The 18,479-nt window shown below is 38.1% G+C and overlaps 1 protein-coding gene across 2 annotated transcripts in view; it reads left to right on the top strand.

The window, feature by feature from the left end:
* The window catches only part of CA8 (carbonic anhydrase 8), a 48,478-nt gene that overhangs the window by 1,695 nt on the left and 28,304 nt on the right, over positions 1-18,479 (top strand). For both annotated transcript variants that reach the window (XM_048286870.1, XM_048286869.1), the window contains exon 3: positions 2,645-2,769. In XM_048286870.1, coding sequence (XP_048142827.1) covers positions 2,645-2,769 — 125 coding nt within the window. The remainder of the gene's footprint in view (positions 1-2,644; positions 2,770-18,479) is intronic.

The raw sequence follows: 18,479 nt of genomic DNA, 5'->3' as shown, positions 1-18,479 counted from the left end.
TACTTCCAGTCAGTTTTACTGCCTTCTTCAGAATCAGAGCTCTTTCCCAAGGGATAAGGTTCTCCCTGCAGGATCAGAAATTCTTGAATTCTCCTGTGGAGGAAGTGAGAGTGACCACAAATGACCTCATCACTTGCATGCCAAAATGCAACTCCTTCCATCCTACCTTTCCCAAGGGCAGTTTGAAACTTAGTAGCGATAATTAATGAGATGGGACCAATGCACCTAAATGCCTTTGCAAAACCATTAAGAGAATTAGAAAAAATGAAAGACTTCTTTTTATACTTGAATGCAGTGTGATGCCAGACAGATGAGTCTTAAATGATAAGAAAATGTGAAATAGAGAAAGTTTATGACTGAAGTATGGAATGATGATTTAGGAAATCTTGGTTTAGTTTCACCTTTTCCTTAGATTTCATGTTATGTAATTTCCCATTCTCTATTTGTAAACTGGGAATAATTTGAGAGGGAAAAGACAACATTTCTTAAACCTACCAAGAGGAGAAAAGAGTTAATAAGCTGTGTTTGAACCTGGCCTAGTATTCTGGCCATTTTTCATGTATTGCAGAAACTCCTGCCGTTTCTTTTCCTCACAGGGGATCTCTGATGACAAATCCATTTAGCCACATTATTTTGATGGGAACTATTGAGCACTGAATGCTTTTGAAACTCTGTCCAATTAATGTACAAGAGATCCTCATCTACTGTAATTTTAACAGTCAAAGAAAAAGTTCTTTATGGAAAAAAGTAAACTGATTAAAATACACATTAAAAATAAATTTGTCATTACTGTGATTGATTTTATCCTTTAATTTGAGACACACAGTCCATATGGAATTCCCAAATCCTTCTCACTATTTAATTGCAAACATTTTCACAGCTGCTTTCATTTTGATGATGGAATATGTGTTGTGCATTAGGTGGAAGAACCATGACCAGCTATGAAATAGTTTTATCATGGGATCAAGTATCCTGACTGAAGCCTTGGAAATAAACTCTTTGAAGTTCTTGGAGATCCAGAACTACATCATATAGAGAACATTTGTTTTCGTTACAGTTTTTCTCAGAGCAATATTTTAAAACAGAGAAAATGCTCAATTTTCCTAATTGAGATGATGATGATGATGATTTATATTATCCTAATTGAGCCCTAACTGAGTACCACGATTCTTTTCATTTGTCCAGATTTCTTAAATACTTCAATGGGTTGTTTCCCTGAGTGTTCACCAGATTTGTAGATTTCCCCTCTAGGAGATATAAGTATAGATAGAATACAGATAAGGTTAAGATGCAAATCTGAATCTATAACTACATTTAGGACATTTCATTTTAGAAACTCTAATGGCTGTTAGATTAGTTATGAAGAATTATTAAAAGGATTAATTGGAATATTTGACTTTTTATTCCCTCCAACATAATTGTTTATGAAAACCATAATTGATCTGTTTTCTTTCAGTTTTTTTATAGTTCCATACCTTTGGTTTTATGTTTGTACAGTTGTAATATGGTTCAATTGCTAACTTATGTTTTAGTATTACACTACGTCTTGTGCTCCAAACTCAGGCTGTATAGTTTGTGTGTCAAAATAGCTATATATTATGGAACCAAATCCCTAAGGCTCTATTTCATGCAGTTAAATAATCCTTATCAATTATCAGAGATTGTAAAAGATTAATTCCAAGTCTATGAAATGTAAGCGGAATTTAATGGATTCTGGGGAAGACTGTGAATGCCCTTAAATAAAACTCAGCCCTGCCTAGAAGCCCGTATTCAATGATTTTAGTGGGAAGTTACCTCCAGCTTGTGGTGTAATATTTGATCTAAAGCAGATTCAGAAATCCCTGGGCAAAATCTTCCCGTTGATTAATTCCATAGCAGATTGGGCCTCACAACTGCTTGCTTTTACTACTTATGGTGGAAGTCTTTATTAATGCAAAAGTACTGAGCTGCTATATAAAATTTTTTGTGCATGTGTTGCGATTGTGGACAGATGCTTTTAAGAAATTCCAGATGTTTAAAAAACTGGAGTAAGGAAAGGCCTTGGCTGCCTAGAAGCTGTTTTTAAGTAAATGAGGCATGTTTTTTTGCTCCAGTGAATAGGTTTGATTATATTTCGGTATGGAGGAATTCTGTATCTCAGAAGCCTGACAGGTGGTATATGACTGAACACCTTTACCTAGCAAAATATTTGCAATCAAAAGTTTTCTATCTATTTCTGTGACCCATAGTAAATATAGGTGATGGAGAGTAAGCATTTGGACAGCCTGGAGGTAACTTCCCAGTTCAATTCAGAACCCCTGCCATCTGTTTAGAGTACACGGTTAATGTCTTGATAAGACCAATAAACATTCCCTCTTCTGACTGGTAAAGGCATAATTTTTTTATTTGGTGTTCTGCCTCATAAAACAAAGAGTTCAGTATGACAGCAGTTTTACTGTTTTTCATAACTGCCTCAGTTCATGTTCTGTACCTGCAAGGTTCTTCAGAAGTAGTGATGACAAGTCTGTCAACTTAACTCTTCTCCTCTCTGGTACCACTAATAATGTAGAAGACTGCCACAATCTCTTTGTTGTATTTGGAGAATATATTCAGTGGCTTGTCTGCTTTGAAAGACAAGTTCTTTACCACTTATCTTCTTTCCCAGTGTTAATAGGGGGGCCATTACCTCGGGGACATGAGTTTGAACTACATGATGTTCGATTTCATTGGGGGAGAGAAAACCAGCGTGGTTCTGAACACACGGTTAATTTTAAGGCCTTTCCCATGGAGGTAAGAGTGCACTGCACTGTATAACACCCATGAAATGCAAAAGATTTTACTTCATAGCCTGAATTCTTGGTAACCCCAAAGCAATTTCCTTTTATCTCAGCATGCTTTCTGTTTCAACTGCAAAGCTATCTTCCTGAGGTGTGCTTTAATGCAGGTAAATTAGGATATGCATCTGGAATAGAATGCCTCCAGCACTCATCGCATTGTATGATTAATTGGTCGTAAAGTTAACTTGCAGAATTATTAACTTCTTATTAGTGTTCTAACAAGATCTGCCATTTCAACACTTCCTATGTCACCTTGACTAATAGCTGTAGATGGGGAGAACTAGCCACTGGAAATATTTCCAAGGTGAGTAATAACAATTTAGGTCAATTTGGAGTAAGTGTAGAGCAATTTGTTCATGAAACAGCTTTACACACTTGAAAATTGAAGATTATGTGATAGTCCTGTGTATGTTCTGCAAGATCTCGAAGAAGCACAAGATTTTGAAATAAAAGCAAAGTGATAACAGAGTCTTAAAAATTTCAGCTGCTCATGGGGTTCGTGTTATAGGCGACACAATATGCTTGGTCCTATTTCTCCTGCCCTCCAGCAGTGGTTTGTCATATTACTTCACTTCCCACTGTCCCATTGCTTACACCTGTCAAGGAATGGCTTGGACTATCCCTTAGATCCTGGGCTGTAAGACTAGTTTTAGCAGATACCAACCCTGATGTTTGATGATTTCAGCTTTGCATCTTTTATTTCATTTGTTGTGCACTATTTGTTTTAAAGAAAGTCAAGATTTTTCAGAGTTCTTTAAGTTATTTTTGCCTTATTTATCTATCATAATCCCTCATGAATTTGAAACTGTTTCTTTTTTTCACTGTGCTCAGTGCTAGGAAATTTATTATTGTAGTGTTCATGAGTGCCTGACTACTGGAATACAACTGTCTTATGGAAAAGAATATAAAGATATTAAAGAACATTAAAGCAACTACTGCAGAACTAAGTGTAAAAATCTTGTGGCCTTACATCATCAATCTAATTCTTAGGGATGTTCAAATAGTTTCTTTCAGAGTTATGGGTCAAATTCTGGTCTCTGTTATTCGCTGTTTTGTGCTGGTCCATCACAACTCCCCATATATTTACTCATAGGGGCTTTTCAGGTTGAATTGAGTCAGATCATGGAATCATTTAGATTGGAAAAGACTTTTAAGGTCAAATAGTCCAACCGGAAACCTAATACTGCCACAGTCCTCCCCTAAACCATCACCCTAAGTGCCACATCTATGTGTAGATCCCCTCTGCATGTTGATTCTAGGCAGGTCCTCGAAATGCAGAATTGCTTGAATGGGTAAGACTCATCAACCGAAGGGAAGACAAGGGAATGACTTCTGCATCCTGGTTACCTGGCATAATATATACATTATGATTTATATGGGCAGTAAGACCTTCAGGATACAGCAGTGTTCCCCTGAGGCTGGAAGTAGCCAGTTCATTATGAAACAGCTCTGCTTAGTGCTTTTCTTCGAGGCTGATCCGGCATGTGGTGGTTGGGAAATATTGAGATGAACTATGCTGAGCACTGTACTTGGGAGTCTATCAGGGTTTCCTGTCTCTTTGTTTATTAAGGGTCACTTGAAACAGTCTTGGTGCTATTTGGGAACAGTCTATTGATAATCTGCAGAAAACCTAGAATTATCTACTCCAGATCAGTCCAGAGAAAAATATGTTTGACCCAGAGATAGAAAACAACAAACTTAATAAGTCATGAAGGGATTTCATCCTTCACCTACTTTAAAAGCAGTACAACAGCTGCACAAACAGAAGTCTGGCACAGTTGAAGAATATCACCTGGAGGTGAGCAAGCCAGTGTTTTTCTGTTTCCTGCATCTAAGCAGCTTTCAACTAAACTCTAATTTCCAAGAAATAATTACTGATGCAAAAATTCTCTAGCAGAAAAAACCTGATTCATAATGCACTTTAAGTACAGTGTGAATGTTTCATTTTGTAAACAGAAAAATTCTTATGGTAGAAAATGGCCAGTTCATCACCTTTTTCCCCAAGCTGCAAGAAAGTGGAGAGCACTTTGTTTGACAGATAAACTGCATTTCCTTCTGCTGCATGCACAAAGAGCTGTTATATTAATTCCTTCTCAAATTGTCCAGATCAAATATTATACTTGAGCAATAATAAAATGGGTGCTTGTAGCCACTGTGAATGTTTATGTAGTACACCTGAGACTCCAGAATGGAAACTTTACTGTTTCCATTCCAGGCATAGTCTTTTTTTTTTTTTTTTTGTACAATGGCTTTGATCAATGGACCAGGAAATCTTATTCTCTTAGCTTTTGACATTGGCATTTGTTGGAAATATTCTGAGTGTATATTTGCCTTGATTTTCACTGGGTTTCACAGATTCACAGAATATCCTCATTTGGAAGGGACGCACATCACTCAATGAAGGGATTATCAAGTCCAGCTCTTAAATAAATGACCCATATGAGGATTGATCCCACAATCTTGGTCTTATAAGTACCATGCTCTAATCAGCTGAGCTAAGTTTGTTGGTTACTGAACCCAAACAGCAATTGATGCCTATTTTGGCTACATCCAAGCAATCTGGTGTAGTTTAGGCTTTTGTACAAAATAAGCTGGCATTTGTTTGTGAATCAGTGCATGCCTAGAAATATGTTGAGCACCAAGTGCATATGTCTGGGTCTTTTTCAAGTGTAACAAATTTAGTAGGACATTTTCCTAAGGAACTAGAAATTATTTCCATGGCAAATGATAAGGGTTCTCCTCTCTTTATGAGAGGAAAACAAGGGAATAAGCAGTTATATGAAAATGGAAGTGCTCGGTTTAAGTAGGTACATTAACAACACAACAGCTTGGCCTAGATTATACACTCTGCTATGCAAAACCTGAGCAGTCCTACAGAAATCAGCTTTTAGTTTGAAGAGATCTGAGATGACAATCTAAGACTAATTATTGACTGGAGCAGCAGTCTGGTTTTTTTAGGGCTGAGGACCCTACAGCTTTATTTTATTACACTATAGTGTAATAATAGGACAAAATAATAGGACAAAATAGTTGTGTAACAGCTTCAGATTATCAGTGTAATGACCTTTGTAAAAGATGACTTTGAAAAAGAGTGTAATTTTTCAAAGTTTGGAAGACCAATCTTCAATTACTTCCTTACTCTCTTCATCTTTGGGACCATAGCTTCTTTTATAGACGTTAGGCAATATCCTGTATTAGTTGGGTAATATCCCATGTTTCTAAGTGAAAAAATCCATTACTTCTTACTACACAGCTGGGGCCTTTGCATGTAGTTAGGATATATAGGTTGATGGGGAATTTGGTTAGACTACAAAGCTTGTGTAACCTCCGGAATAGCTTCTTGAACTAATACATATTGTTGAAAAATGTTGTTCATGTGGCTTGGAGGCTGAGTTGTTTTTTAATTTTTATATGAGGTTCAGCAAAGATGTGCTTTCCACCTTCCTTGACTGAAGACACCAGAATGTAGACAGTGATATGCCAGTGTTTTCATTTTCACTGAAAATTCTGTGTTTGCAGTAAGTCTGGAAAGCAGGACAAAACAATAAATAGTTGTCAAAAGTAAGTACTGCAACACCTGTTTTTAAACCAAGGAAAAGCAGAGTGCTGTATGTACCGATACTCCTCTCTCTTTCCCATGGAAACAAGAGCATGAAGGCTGTTCTTGCCCTTTGGCCAGAAATTGGAAGGAAACATTTGTGTGACTTTCTCCAGAAATCCTTCTCACCGAGTACTTCTACTGCATGTAAAGCAGTGCTACTTTGCCTTTTGGCCAAAGTAATGTTGACCACGACATATGCTAAATGTTTAGTAATGGTCTTAACATTGAGAGACTGTTTCTTGCCAGCAAATGGAACAGGGTACCAAATATCTCTGCTTTACAGTACAAATTTCCACAGAGCAGTGACATCCACATTTGCACATGTGACTTACCTGAAGCTGATTTAGGTGTAGGATAGAGAGGAAACCATTTGGCATCTTTATTCTTCTCCTTGATGCCAAGGGTATGGATTGGAGAAGAAGGAAAAGCAAATGAAGAAGTAATGAAACTGACTCTTTCCCTTACCTCTTTCCCTTATATAACAGGGAGATAGAGGAGGGCAGGAATTGCAAATTTCTGCTATTTATTTCTATTGTTGACAAACTGAAATGGGAGCAAAAATGAGTTCCCATTGTATCTGATCTCTGTATAAACACAGCATATTATAGTGCTGGGCTGAATGAAAAGTCAAAAAAGGAAAGCCAGCAGGAGAAAGTAAAACACATGATAACATCAATACTGGTTTATGGAAAAAAAAAATGTTTTCACTACTTCTGAAATGAAGGGAAACAGGGAGAAATATGCCTTAAAGTTGCCTCTTCCTCTTAGTTACTCAAGTGGTGATGTGACCAAAGGCACAAACTGACCACAATGGCACATTTTTTTCCAGGCCGCTGCTCTGAAATAAAACTGTATCAGGGAAAATAAAAAGGTTCCTTTCACCACTTGCAATATAACAAGGAGGATAATTCTCTGTAATCCATCCTCTTTAAAATGTAGGATTACATTAGCTGTGAACCATGTGAAAGCTCTCAGTAGAAGTGGGCTGGCAGAAAATAATTTAAAAAATGTTTCCAAGATGTCCAGGAAGATTAAAAACTATTATTGTCCGTCCTACATTTTTTGAGTAGAACAGAAGAAAATCTAGTTGCTGGAAGGACCAGAATCAGTTCTGGACAGGAATAAAAGCTGTTCCTTTCTGTTGCATAACAAAGAGGAGACTAATTAATTCAGTAGACTCTTTCAGAGTAACTGAAATACCTGCTGCAATGAAGGTAACATTATGCAAAACACATATGCTACCCTCGATTTGATTTAAACCATGAAGTGTTCCTTTCTTAACGAGCAATGGTGCCTAAAGTACTCATCTAACAGAGTTAAAGCTTTAGGGCTTCCGGTTAGGCTGTTAACATTGCACTTACCTACTAAAGTCTTTACAGTCTTCAGCATGAGGTTTTCTCTGTGCCTTGCTCTGAAATCAGATATCTGCAGACAGTACACCCCTTTTCTGGCATTTCTTGAGGGAAGGTATCATGCTTTCAACACAGAAATTTATTTTTTTGCCAACTTTTATTATTCTTTTCCGATGCTGTTTAACCTTGCCATCTCTTTTAATCATTTTCTTATTACCTTATCTGGGCTAAAAAATGAAGCTAAAGTATTTGTAACTGTAATGGAAGGCCTGGGAAACAGTGTGCTTTCCAGCGTGTCTCTCCCTCTTTATTCAGAGACCTACAAGCTGCAGAAAGACTGGGTAGGTGTGAATGGCAAGCAGAATTTAAACCATGATGACAGCAGTTTCTTTAATAGGACTATGATCCAAGTAATAAACTCTAAAAGATAAACAGAGGAGTAAATCCTGCTGCATTAGTTGGTTGCACTGATTGCCTGCTTGTGGAAAAAAATAATTAATTCCACTCATGTTGGCAGCACAAGACTTTTGAATGAAGGATATCTTGCCTAGGCACTCATGAATTTAACAGGAGGCAAAAAGAACAGATTCCAGAAGAGTTTACGTAGCATCATTCTGAGGTCTGGAACTCTGCTCAGAAATTGTCCAAGTTTTCTGGCGGAAAATTAACTTCTTACTAATAGTCTTGGATGATCTTCTAAATTTTGGAATCATTGCAGGTGAACACTCTTAGCTGTGATTAAACACAGTGTGCCTTATAAGGAAATGATGACATTCGTGTAATAGTGATATCCTTGACAGGTTATGAATAAGAGTAATAATTGTTTAAAGTAGATATTTTCATTGGACAGTATCTAATTTTTGAGGACAGAATTGTGGAAAAACACAGGAAAATCATGCCAATATTTAAACAGATGTTTCCAGTTTTGTTTTCTAAATCTCAGTGATTTCTACAAAAGCAATTTTTTACATGTTGTGTGGATGCCATTGAGGAATGTAATAATAACACTTAGCTTTACACAGCACTCCATGGACAAAATTTGTCTTAGCACCAATTCCAGGACTGTCAGTGAATTGTGTTATGTGGGATCCTAGCCCCAAATGTGCAGGTGTTTAAGTATTTTTCTGCATTTTTCTATGTACCATACACTCTGCAATCCTCTAATTGATGTGACTTCTGTTGGGATTTTTTGTAGTGGGACAAAACTGTGAGATCTTTGTCTCCTCCCAATATACAGGGAAACATGAAACCAGCAATGAGATAAAGAAAAAATTACCATCATTTTAAAAGCACACATGATCAGCTTATGACTCCTGAGATTGCTAGTGCTTTAAGTTCTTTCAGTGTTATATTTTTATTGTTGTTGAAGGTTAATTTGACCTAAGTAGGCACATGCAGTCTCTGGAGTATACTTTTGTTTTGGGTAATTTGCCATTATGAGCTTTGATTGGCCCTTGTTTTGCGCACTCACGTATAGTTTTAATTTTCAGGGATGCACCTATGTGCTTTCTATTGTGAATTCTTGAAAGTAGGTGCAAAAATGGGCTGATGTAGTAGCACAAACATGGTTTTATCTTGTCTAACACCTGAAAAAAATTTAAGTTAAGCCCTGTGGAAAAAGGTACACTTCTTTAGAGGTAGCAAATGTGATTTCCCTTCTGCGTAAAATCTACAATATATTTATTGGATTGTGGAAGATATACAAGCTGACAGACACCAGGTCAAAGAAGAGTGGTGTTAACAGTGTGTACTGAAGCCTCTTTATCTTTGTGTCTGTTTTTTAAGAGTGATTTGAGTTTTGTGTGGAGAAGCTTTGTGGCCCATATGCACCTAAACCACTTTTGAGGTGGTAGTTGCAACTGTCTGTGATTTGTAACTTCTACCAAGATGGAGAATTTCAGTATTCATTGAAGAAATAGAGTTCAACCTCAAAATGACTGAGCAGAATAGGACAAACTAATAGGAAAAAATTTGCAAGTGAAGAAAAGTTGGGTGAAGGTAGAGAGAATGTGAAGACAATGAGGAGCGACTGAAGAGAGCAACCCTTCTCTGGGCTCCCTGTTCCACCTAATCTCAGTTTATTGGTTTAATTCTTCCAGAAGCTCAAGTAGTTGTGTTCTGCCTGTAATAGAGGTTTTGCATCAAATTTTCTTGCAGCCCTGCTGGGCTAAGATAAGATGTTCAGTTGCAGCCTGTTTGGTGGCACTGCATCCTTGTGGAGACAGGTGTGTAACCTTGGACAGAAGAGCTCTTAGCATACCCTGTTTGTGGTAGCAACAATATAGACTCTGACACTTTTTAAAAATATGTGATTCTTTTCCATTCCTTGAGCAGATTTGCAGCTTTGCCTTCTCCTTGCTCTACTTTCTTACACAATTGTCTTGCTGACAGTGCCTGTATGTGTGGATATAGAGGGTGCTATCAGACAACCCTTACAGAAAACTGTCCCCAACTCTAGCAGAATGGCTGCTTATGTAGCTTACGTACTTATTTCTGCTGTGAGAGAAGACCTTGTGTAGCCTATTAGAAGAGGGGACTTCAGAACAGGATTTAAACCTATTTTGGAGCTCAACAAGTTTGCTGTTCAAGTCTTTGCCACTTTTCTTGGCTGTGTGCCCTTGCTGTGATTTGCTGCAGCTGTACATAATTTTCTAACTTCTGCCATGATCTTTGCTGGCATTCTGCATGTATTTTGCTTCAGTTTCCTGCTGTCTTGGTTTTCCTATTTGGTTTTCTTTGGCACTTTGCCCTAACCACTAGGCCTAGCTGTTTTGCTATCTAAAACTTATCACTTGTTGAAGATGGGGAAAGGAGAGTCCTTATTTTGTTGTTTTCCATGCTGCATGCTTCGGTCAGGACCAGTTCCTAGACTGGCCCCAATGTATAAGTAAATACTCTAAAAAACAGAAGTAATAGCTTTCTGATGATAACCCCAAATTTTGTGTTATTTGTGCTAATGGTGCACTCATGGCCCTCAAGAGGTAAAGGATGAAACTTGTAGATCATCTGAAAGCTGAAAACCTTGGGAGGCTTCCACAAGTATTTGCTGTTATGCCTGAGTGCGTCACAAGCACAAATAATGTAATCCTTAGAACATCAGTGCAAAGGAGATGAGTTCTGCTATTGCCAAGGAACTGGTTGAAAATAAGTTCAAAGGGATTAAATTGTTTGGCCATGGTCACACATGAGGGAGAACTGACTCATGATTCCTAGATGCTCAAATTCTAGTAAGACTTTCAGACACTGTAGTGTTGGAATACCTAACTTGGGTTGTAAATCCGGGTTCAGTAATTTAACCACAGGGCTATCTGATGCCCTAGTCCATAGACCACACTGTTGTCAATGAGATACTGATCATTCCTGCCTTTTTACTGTTCCATCATTAAGCCATGTAATGAACCGAACTGGGGAACAGCTAAAGGTTAGCAAAGTTTGTGGAGTACATGGAACTATGGAAGGGGAGAAAAGTATAGCACACTATTACACAATCCACAACACTGAAATTCAAGAGAAAACTGTTGGAGAAGCATAACAAAGTTTATTATTTCAAAGGAAGTTTAGCCAACGTTACAGGAAAACAAAAACCTGACTGAGTTTCCTAGAGGAGTGTGCTATGGAAGAACCACTGCTCACTGGATAACAGTCAAGATTATGACTTAAGAAGATAATATGCAGCTGCACATTCTCATATCTTAAGACAGACCATTACCTTTGAAACACAGAGAACTTTGGGATTCAAATCAGTTATTAACAAAACTTGGCAAATTAACAGGGAGGGAGTGTTTTCTGCCTTCATGAGACAATCTACCATTGAAAATTAAATTGGTGGTTTAAAACCTTCCACATACAGACAGTCTGGTTTTAAATCCAAGACAACAGATTGCAGGCAACACTTTGGAACTGGACATGCTTTTATTAAATGCTTAGTCGTATAAATAACACTTCCAGAATTAAATACTTAACCTATAGCTCTTTGTGTTTTCTGTCTTCTTGATGATATTGCTAGTCTGTAATATCATCAACTATCCATCAAGGTCCGGTCTTTTTTCCAAGCCTCACCCTATCTAACTATGGAGCTACAAAAGCACATGCAGACACACACATGCATGCCCTCAGGCTGGCAAGAACCCAGACTGAAGGTATGATGGAGAGTCCCGTAGTAAAACCTTTGCTTTTTCCTTCCTGGCTTTCATATTTCAAAGGAAGGAAAAAGAAAGGCCTGAAAGTATATTTGTTTCTGTTAGCACAGGTAAAGGCAGACCCAGGGCACTTCAGCCTACATGTTTGCTGGGGCCAAACATGGTATCAGGGAACAATAAGCTGCTGTGGTGCTCCTTGCTTCACACACTGAGCAGAAACTTGGCACAGTGAAGAGCCTGACCAATGAATCTGACAGTAGTAACTGTGTAGCTGTTTAGTTTCTTACTATTAGGTTGATTTTGAAAGTTGGCAGCATAGAGACAGGGATATTTGGCCTTTTTCAGTCCTTTCCTTAGCTTGTATACTTACATTACTGTTAGAAAAATATTAATTTTGATTAATTCCTGTTTTATTTTAATCTCCTGTGTGTGCCAGTAGACACAAGCTGTGCTTGTAATTTCAAAAGTGAAGAAAAAATAAATACACACAGATGACAAATTATGTATCCTCAGTTTCCCCTACACCCTATGATGGTTTTGCCAGTGATTTTCCTAAGAAATAGGCAAGTTGCAGTTGCATTAACCATGAATATTCTTCTTTTGTTTATTATTTTTTTAAACCTTTTGGCTTCTTTTCCCAGAACAGAAAGAAGAGCACTTGTTGGATTTTTATGGTTCCCATTACTTTTCTTTTTAGCTTACTGTTTGTAGCTGTTGTGTTTTGAGTTTTTCCATGTACATCAGTACTTCCTGCTGTTAATTTCATTTTTTTAATGGACCAGTAGTTCTTTGTGTAAAATGAAATGAGGATGCTGTGTGTGATTAGACTTTTCAAAGGGAACAGAGATTCCTGTTTAATATTAGATGTTGCAATGTTTTTATTATTCTGTTATGTCGATCCTTCTTTAGTGAGTTCACCAAAAGAAACTGCAATAATGTTTCCTGAGATGCTGAAAATAATTCAATAGTCCCACCATTCATTACCTTTTGAGTGGCACATCTGAAGGTATGCCACACAATTGCTTAGACTACTTCTGCTTTCACTTGGCTGGCTCGTTTGGAAAGAGAATGGATTTTGGAAGGTGTCTTTGCAGTCCTTTCTGTTAAGATACAACAAAAACCCCTCTTTTTACAGCAGTTCTTCTTTCTTTCAAAGATGTTCATGGAGAGGGGAGCACCAGTCAGCAAAGGTTCTGGACTATCCTGGTGTCCCAGTCAAGCATTTGTTCAGCATGTTTTAGCAGTGAATTTAGCTTTTGACCTGAAACATGTAGTGTCTCACACTGAGATTGCAAAGCTGTTTAAAGAGTATCTCCAGGATACCTTGTGCTCTGCTCCATCTTGATTTATGTGCACCTAATTTCTCTGATCTTAGATTACAAACTTCTTTGTTCAGGGAATGTCATCTTGTTCTGAACATACTTGGAGCCTGACGATTAATGCGCAGACTAGATCTGCTCGATCTTTAACACTTTCAATAAATTATAACAAGCAGAAGTTCAGCAGAAACTGTGCTTTCTCTTCTACATTATATTAGTCAGGAGATTTTTAATGCTAACAGTGTTGTCATCTGTTTTCATTGGCACTGCTTTCAGTTGTGTCTCTTAGTGGTGAAATTAGTGTTGCTTTCACAGATAGGCAAAGAGTTCCCTTAACGTAATTTTTTCATTACAATCATCTGTGTATGGAATTTTAAAGAGGATTTAAATTATACTGAAATTCAGTGGCAATTTGGCACCTATCCACTATAGAAGCCTTGAAAAATTCAAGTCTGGAAGCATAAACCAAGCGCACTTATTTATAACCTAATGACATTCTCATCCTCTTCTTCTTCATTTTGCCCAGAGTTCATGATGTAGTAATTATCTTCTATTTGCATTTTCATTTTCAAAGGAAGCATGTTTACTTTGACTGAACTTGTAATGTTTAACCATGAAGACTTTGTTACTTTATGGGTATTTGTTTCTTTGTTTTGTGGCATGAAGTATGTACACTTACTCTTGCTTCTCCTAAGATATTTTCAAGCAGCCTGTGTATCAATTTCAGTAATTTATTTTCCTAAACCTCTCCTTCAAGCTGTTAATAACTAACTTTCTGGTTTTTTAATCACTTTTCTGTAAGCTGTGTGCCCTGGTCATGACCTTGGTTTGGTCTCCTTGTGAGGATTTTGAACTTAATTACTGTATGTTATGGTCACTGCCAACAGCTTAGTCAATTGCTTCCTGAAACAACTCAGTGCCAGGTCAAGTATCAACTCATAAATTCTTGTGCACATGTAAAATAGCAAGACACAATTTTCCACATTTTGTTCTCCTGAGATGTTGCTTACGCAATATTTGTGCTGTTGAAATTACACATCATTATTGTACAACTAGACTGTGTTGCCTTCCATTATTACTAGTTAAAATCCTCAGCTTCGTTTCATCCCCCTCAATCCAGGGAAAAGCCTTCATGCTGGTCCTAGTTAGTAGCCAGAGTTTGCCATTTTTACTGTTCCCTACTCCACTTTTATGGCATGTTGTGACTGGAACTGGAATATACTGATCCCTGGCAAACTTGGGTGAGTCCAGGAGAACATTTCTTATCTCCACAATCTTTAGCAGAGAAATTCTAAAATTAATTCTGCTTTAATTTACCTTAGAGATACAGATTTATCCCTGAGATGGTGTTTATGTGGAATCAAAAGGGAGTTTTGCTTTAATTTACCTTAGAGATACAGATTTATCCCTGAGATGGTGTTTATGTGGAATCAAAAGGGAGTTTCAGCTACACTCTTTCTCAGCAGTGACAGAAAAAAATTTCTCAAAATCCTTGAGAGATTTGTTGAGAGGTGCCTTCTATCCTGTAATATTATTAGACTAAGCAGACTTTTCTGGAGCTTGTAATTGCTGGTTGCACAGCTAACAAGGAATAGCTGTATATCCTAGTTCTGAGCAAGGAACAAAGGTTACTACAAGATTAATTTACACATGATGCAGTATGCACTGAAGAAAGAAGCTTTTGTAATAATTAGCCTCTCAGTCAAGAGTGTAGAGAGTGGAAAAAATGCAATGGGTGATTGTGCCAGCTGCATAGATTCAAGCAAGCCCACTGAAGATTGTGTCCCAATCAGATATTCTAATAGATCTAAAGAGGAATTATTTAAAAATTATGGTCTTCTACTGTGCAGAGAGCACAAAGAAGAGCCTGTTAAACAGAAGAATCCTCTATGCCAGAAGCTCTTGCCATACGGGCTATGGTTGCCAATTAAGTTGAGGCAGGACCGACATCCAGGTTGGGCAGGTGTTTCATGTTGCCTCTTGCTGCCTGAGCTGCCAGTGGTTTTCTCAGGCCCCTGTAGAGCCTGGTTCTGGTGCCAGGGGTTCAGGACACTTTCTACTATTGGCACATTTCCCCTAGACTCCTATGGAGCGTGAGCTTGGTGCTCTGTTCCAAACTGCCTGACTTAGCCAGTGGACACACAGCACAGTGAACAGTGTTTTATAGGGATCCCAATAGCAAATTAGGGTTTCAGTAGTTTAGCAGTAAGTATTCATAAAGAAAGGAATTATAGCATATGAGCTGCTTTTTATGGCAGCAGGACATTCCAGACTGAGCATGTTTACAGCAAATTCGTGACATTAAGATCATACAAGAGTGCAGAAATGTTGGAGCAGAGTCTTTCTCCTCCTCTTACCATTAATCAGATACGTCATAACAGATCATGAGCCGTGATTTATTTCAGAATGTATTCCTGTAAGGAATTAGCCTGTGTCATGTTTGGTCTGACATTTGGGTGACACAAGGACACCAGCATGTCACAGTAAGGGACAGAGCTAGTAGCAACTTTCCTGACATTGTAAGAGTTGGGCAAGCTTAGTTGAAAGTAAGCTTAGGTGAAACATGGCCATTCACACTGGTGGATGACTGAGGAGGTCTGAGATAGAGGCATCATTCAGGAGGCAATCAAGAGATGCTAATCTGGCAGGCACAGACCATTCATGCCTGGGTTCCCAAACAGAGAATCCTGAGGAGTGTGAAAGAACAAGAGGCAAGGGACACGGGTTGCAACAGGAGAGATTCTGATTAGGTAGAAGGAGAAATAAATTATGGGGGAGGTCAAGCACAGAACAGGTTATCTGGAGACCTCCATCATTGGCGATATGCAAAAGTTAGTTGGACAAGGACCTGAACAACCTGACCTGACTTTGAATTAGTAGCTAACTTTGAAGTTGGTGCTGCTGCGAAACACCTGAACTTCAGAGGTTACTTCCAACATAAATTATCCTGTCATTATATATTTTATGTGTGAGCTGGGAAAGTAAGGTCATCAACAGAGCTTAAAAGATCATTTTTGCTCTTGGTGAGTTTAAGACCCTGCAGATTTCCACAGAGTAGTCAGTGCCCCAGACAGGGAAAAAATGTACATTTTTGTAACTGTGTTTTTTATTGAGAGACACTGGTTTCCAGAACTGATGAATGTGCTATGTCATATAGAGAGACTGATTCCTGCTGGAATCTGTCATCCCAGGACTCCAATTCTGTATAAAAATCTTCTATCAAGCCTTTTCATATTGACGTAGAAGGTATTTCTGTGGTAGAGAAAGGAATGGATTTAAGGGGTAGGGTTTTCATTTGATCAATGTTTATTGATTTTAAAGCCAGAATCTCAGGTCCTTACTCAGTTATGAGAAAGTCTTGTTTTGAGACAGGCCCCTTGTTAATGTCTGTCAGCTTTTCCTAAAAAAGGATTGGGTTCAGTAGTCTTTTGGTTGAGTGGGGACTGGATGAAAATTGAGAAGTTTCTTAGAATGTGTTCCATACAGAATAATCCTTCCAGAGGGTTTGTTCTGCTACCTGGAATGATTTCTTAATCTTCACTGTGTAGGAGAGTGTCTCCAGCTGTTCACAGAGAAAATCAACTTTATCAGCACTTTATTATCATTTGCCTTCATGAGTTTTCAGTTTATCTGATTTTAAAGAAGTTGCTGCTACAATTCTTTGATTACAGCTGTAATGTTAAAAGGCTCAAAATTATTATTTTTTCAAGAGAAAAGTGGATTTTTTGAATGCTAAGGATTTTCTGATTGCCTTCTGATGTTTTTGTAAAAATAACTGTCTGGCATGTCAAGCCAGCCACTGATAATCAGTAACAGCGTAGCTGACTCATTTTGGTTGTGTAGAACCATCATAACTACCAAGTATCAAAACATTACCCACAAGGTGAGCAGAGCCTTTTTTGCCAACCTGACATGTGTGGCTGCTTTGTATTCTGAATGAAAACTACACCATGGGAAGCTGCCAGCGCACTGCAGCTGATTGTTTAAAAATCCCTGCATAGTTATGTTCATATCAGGGGCTGGCACCACTTGTGAGTGTGCACTTTTCAAACAGGTGTCTCAAATAAATGTAAAAGTGAAGGTTAACAAAATATAGGACATTAATAGCCTCTGTGATTATTCCTAGTTGTGAGATATGGATTCATGGATATGATGTTGTCCATGTGCATGGGCATTATATCACATTGACAATTTCAAGATTTGTGAAAGTACTCTGGTCTTTGTGCACATCTGATTCCCATAAATATTAACAAGAGTTATAGGCCATGTTGTTTGTGATCTGTACTCTCAAGACTTCAGATTTTGTAGTGTTTGTAGACTTGTTGCCATCTTTTTTTGAAACTGTTATCTAATGTTTATATCTGATGTTCTATTACAAATAAAAAAGAACACACAAAAGAACAGCTCTAGAGAACCACAAATACACAGGATAAAACATGGTTTAAAAACCCCACACACTTTACTACAAACACTTACTACTTCCTTGCTACCTCACTGTCTGAATGACTTTTTTCATGTACTTCCCTCCCTCTCTCCTTCCCTTTTTCTCTTTCCAGCTGTCACTCTGTTTTCCAGCACTATTCTTTTTCCTCTCTTCCCCCATCTCCCTTCCCACCTTCCTCCTTCCCTCCCCTCCCTTCTTTCCTCCCTTTCCAACTTCCTGCTGGTCTATCTTGCAGCACTTTTCTCAAACACCACTTCCCAAATCATGCTGTGACACTTCACTGGAACAGACTTTGTGTTTACTATCCAGTGTCTACTGCCTCCCATGTATTAATGCATTAACTCCTTTGCTCTTTACCATCCCTTTCTTTCAGCATTATCCCTAAGGTGGTCCTCAAACCACTTTTCTCTGCTTGACTTTCTCTATGTTTAACCTTTTCTGAAATCGCTTCTACTCTTACTACTGACATTTGAGTGATTCATCTTGGGAGGTAGTGTGTGAGACAAGTGGCGTTATGATAGTACAGTCAGTCAGTCAAAGGTGTGTTTGGACAGCCTGTGTCCATAATAATTCTCCTACCTTGGGAGAGAGCTGGCTGGCTGGGAGGCAATGTTGGTGGATTTCATTAGCTGACATTATTTCAGAATTCAGATTGAAGGAGTTGTTAAATCATCAACAGCATAGTCATTCACACCTTTGATGTGCATTTTTAGTAACTGGCTACACATCACTTTATCTGCAACTTTATCTGTGTCTTATCTTGGTGTTCCTGATATTTACAGTAGTAAATCCACTTATCCCTACATGC

Source organism: Corvus hawaiiensis, chromosome 26 (genome assembly GCF_020740725.1).
Source record: "Corvus hawaiiensis isolate bCorHaw1 chromosome 26, bCorHaw1.pri.cur, whole genome shotgun sequence".
NCBI classification, from domain to species: domain Eukaryota; kingdom Metazoa; phylum Chordata; class Aves; order Passeriformes; family Corvidae; genus Corvus; species Corvus hawaiiensis.
Note: the sequence above shows the minus strand (reverse complement) of the source record. Positions and strands in the feature narration are given on the sequence as shown.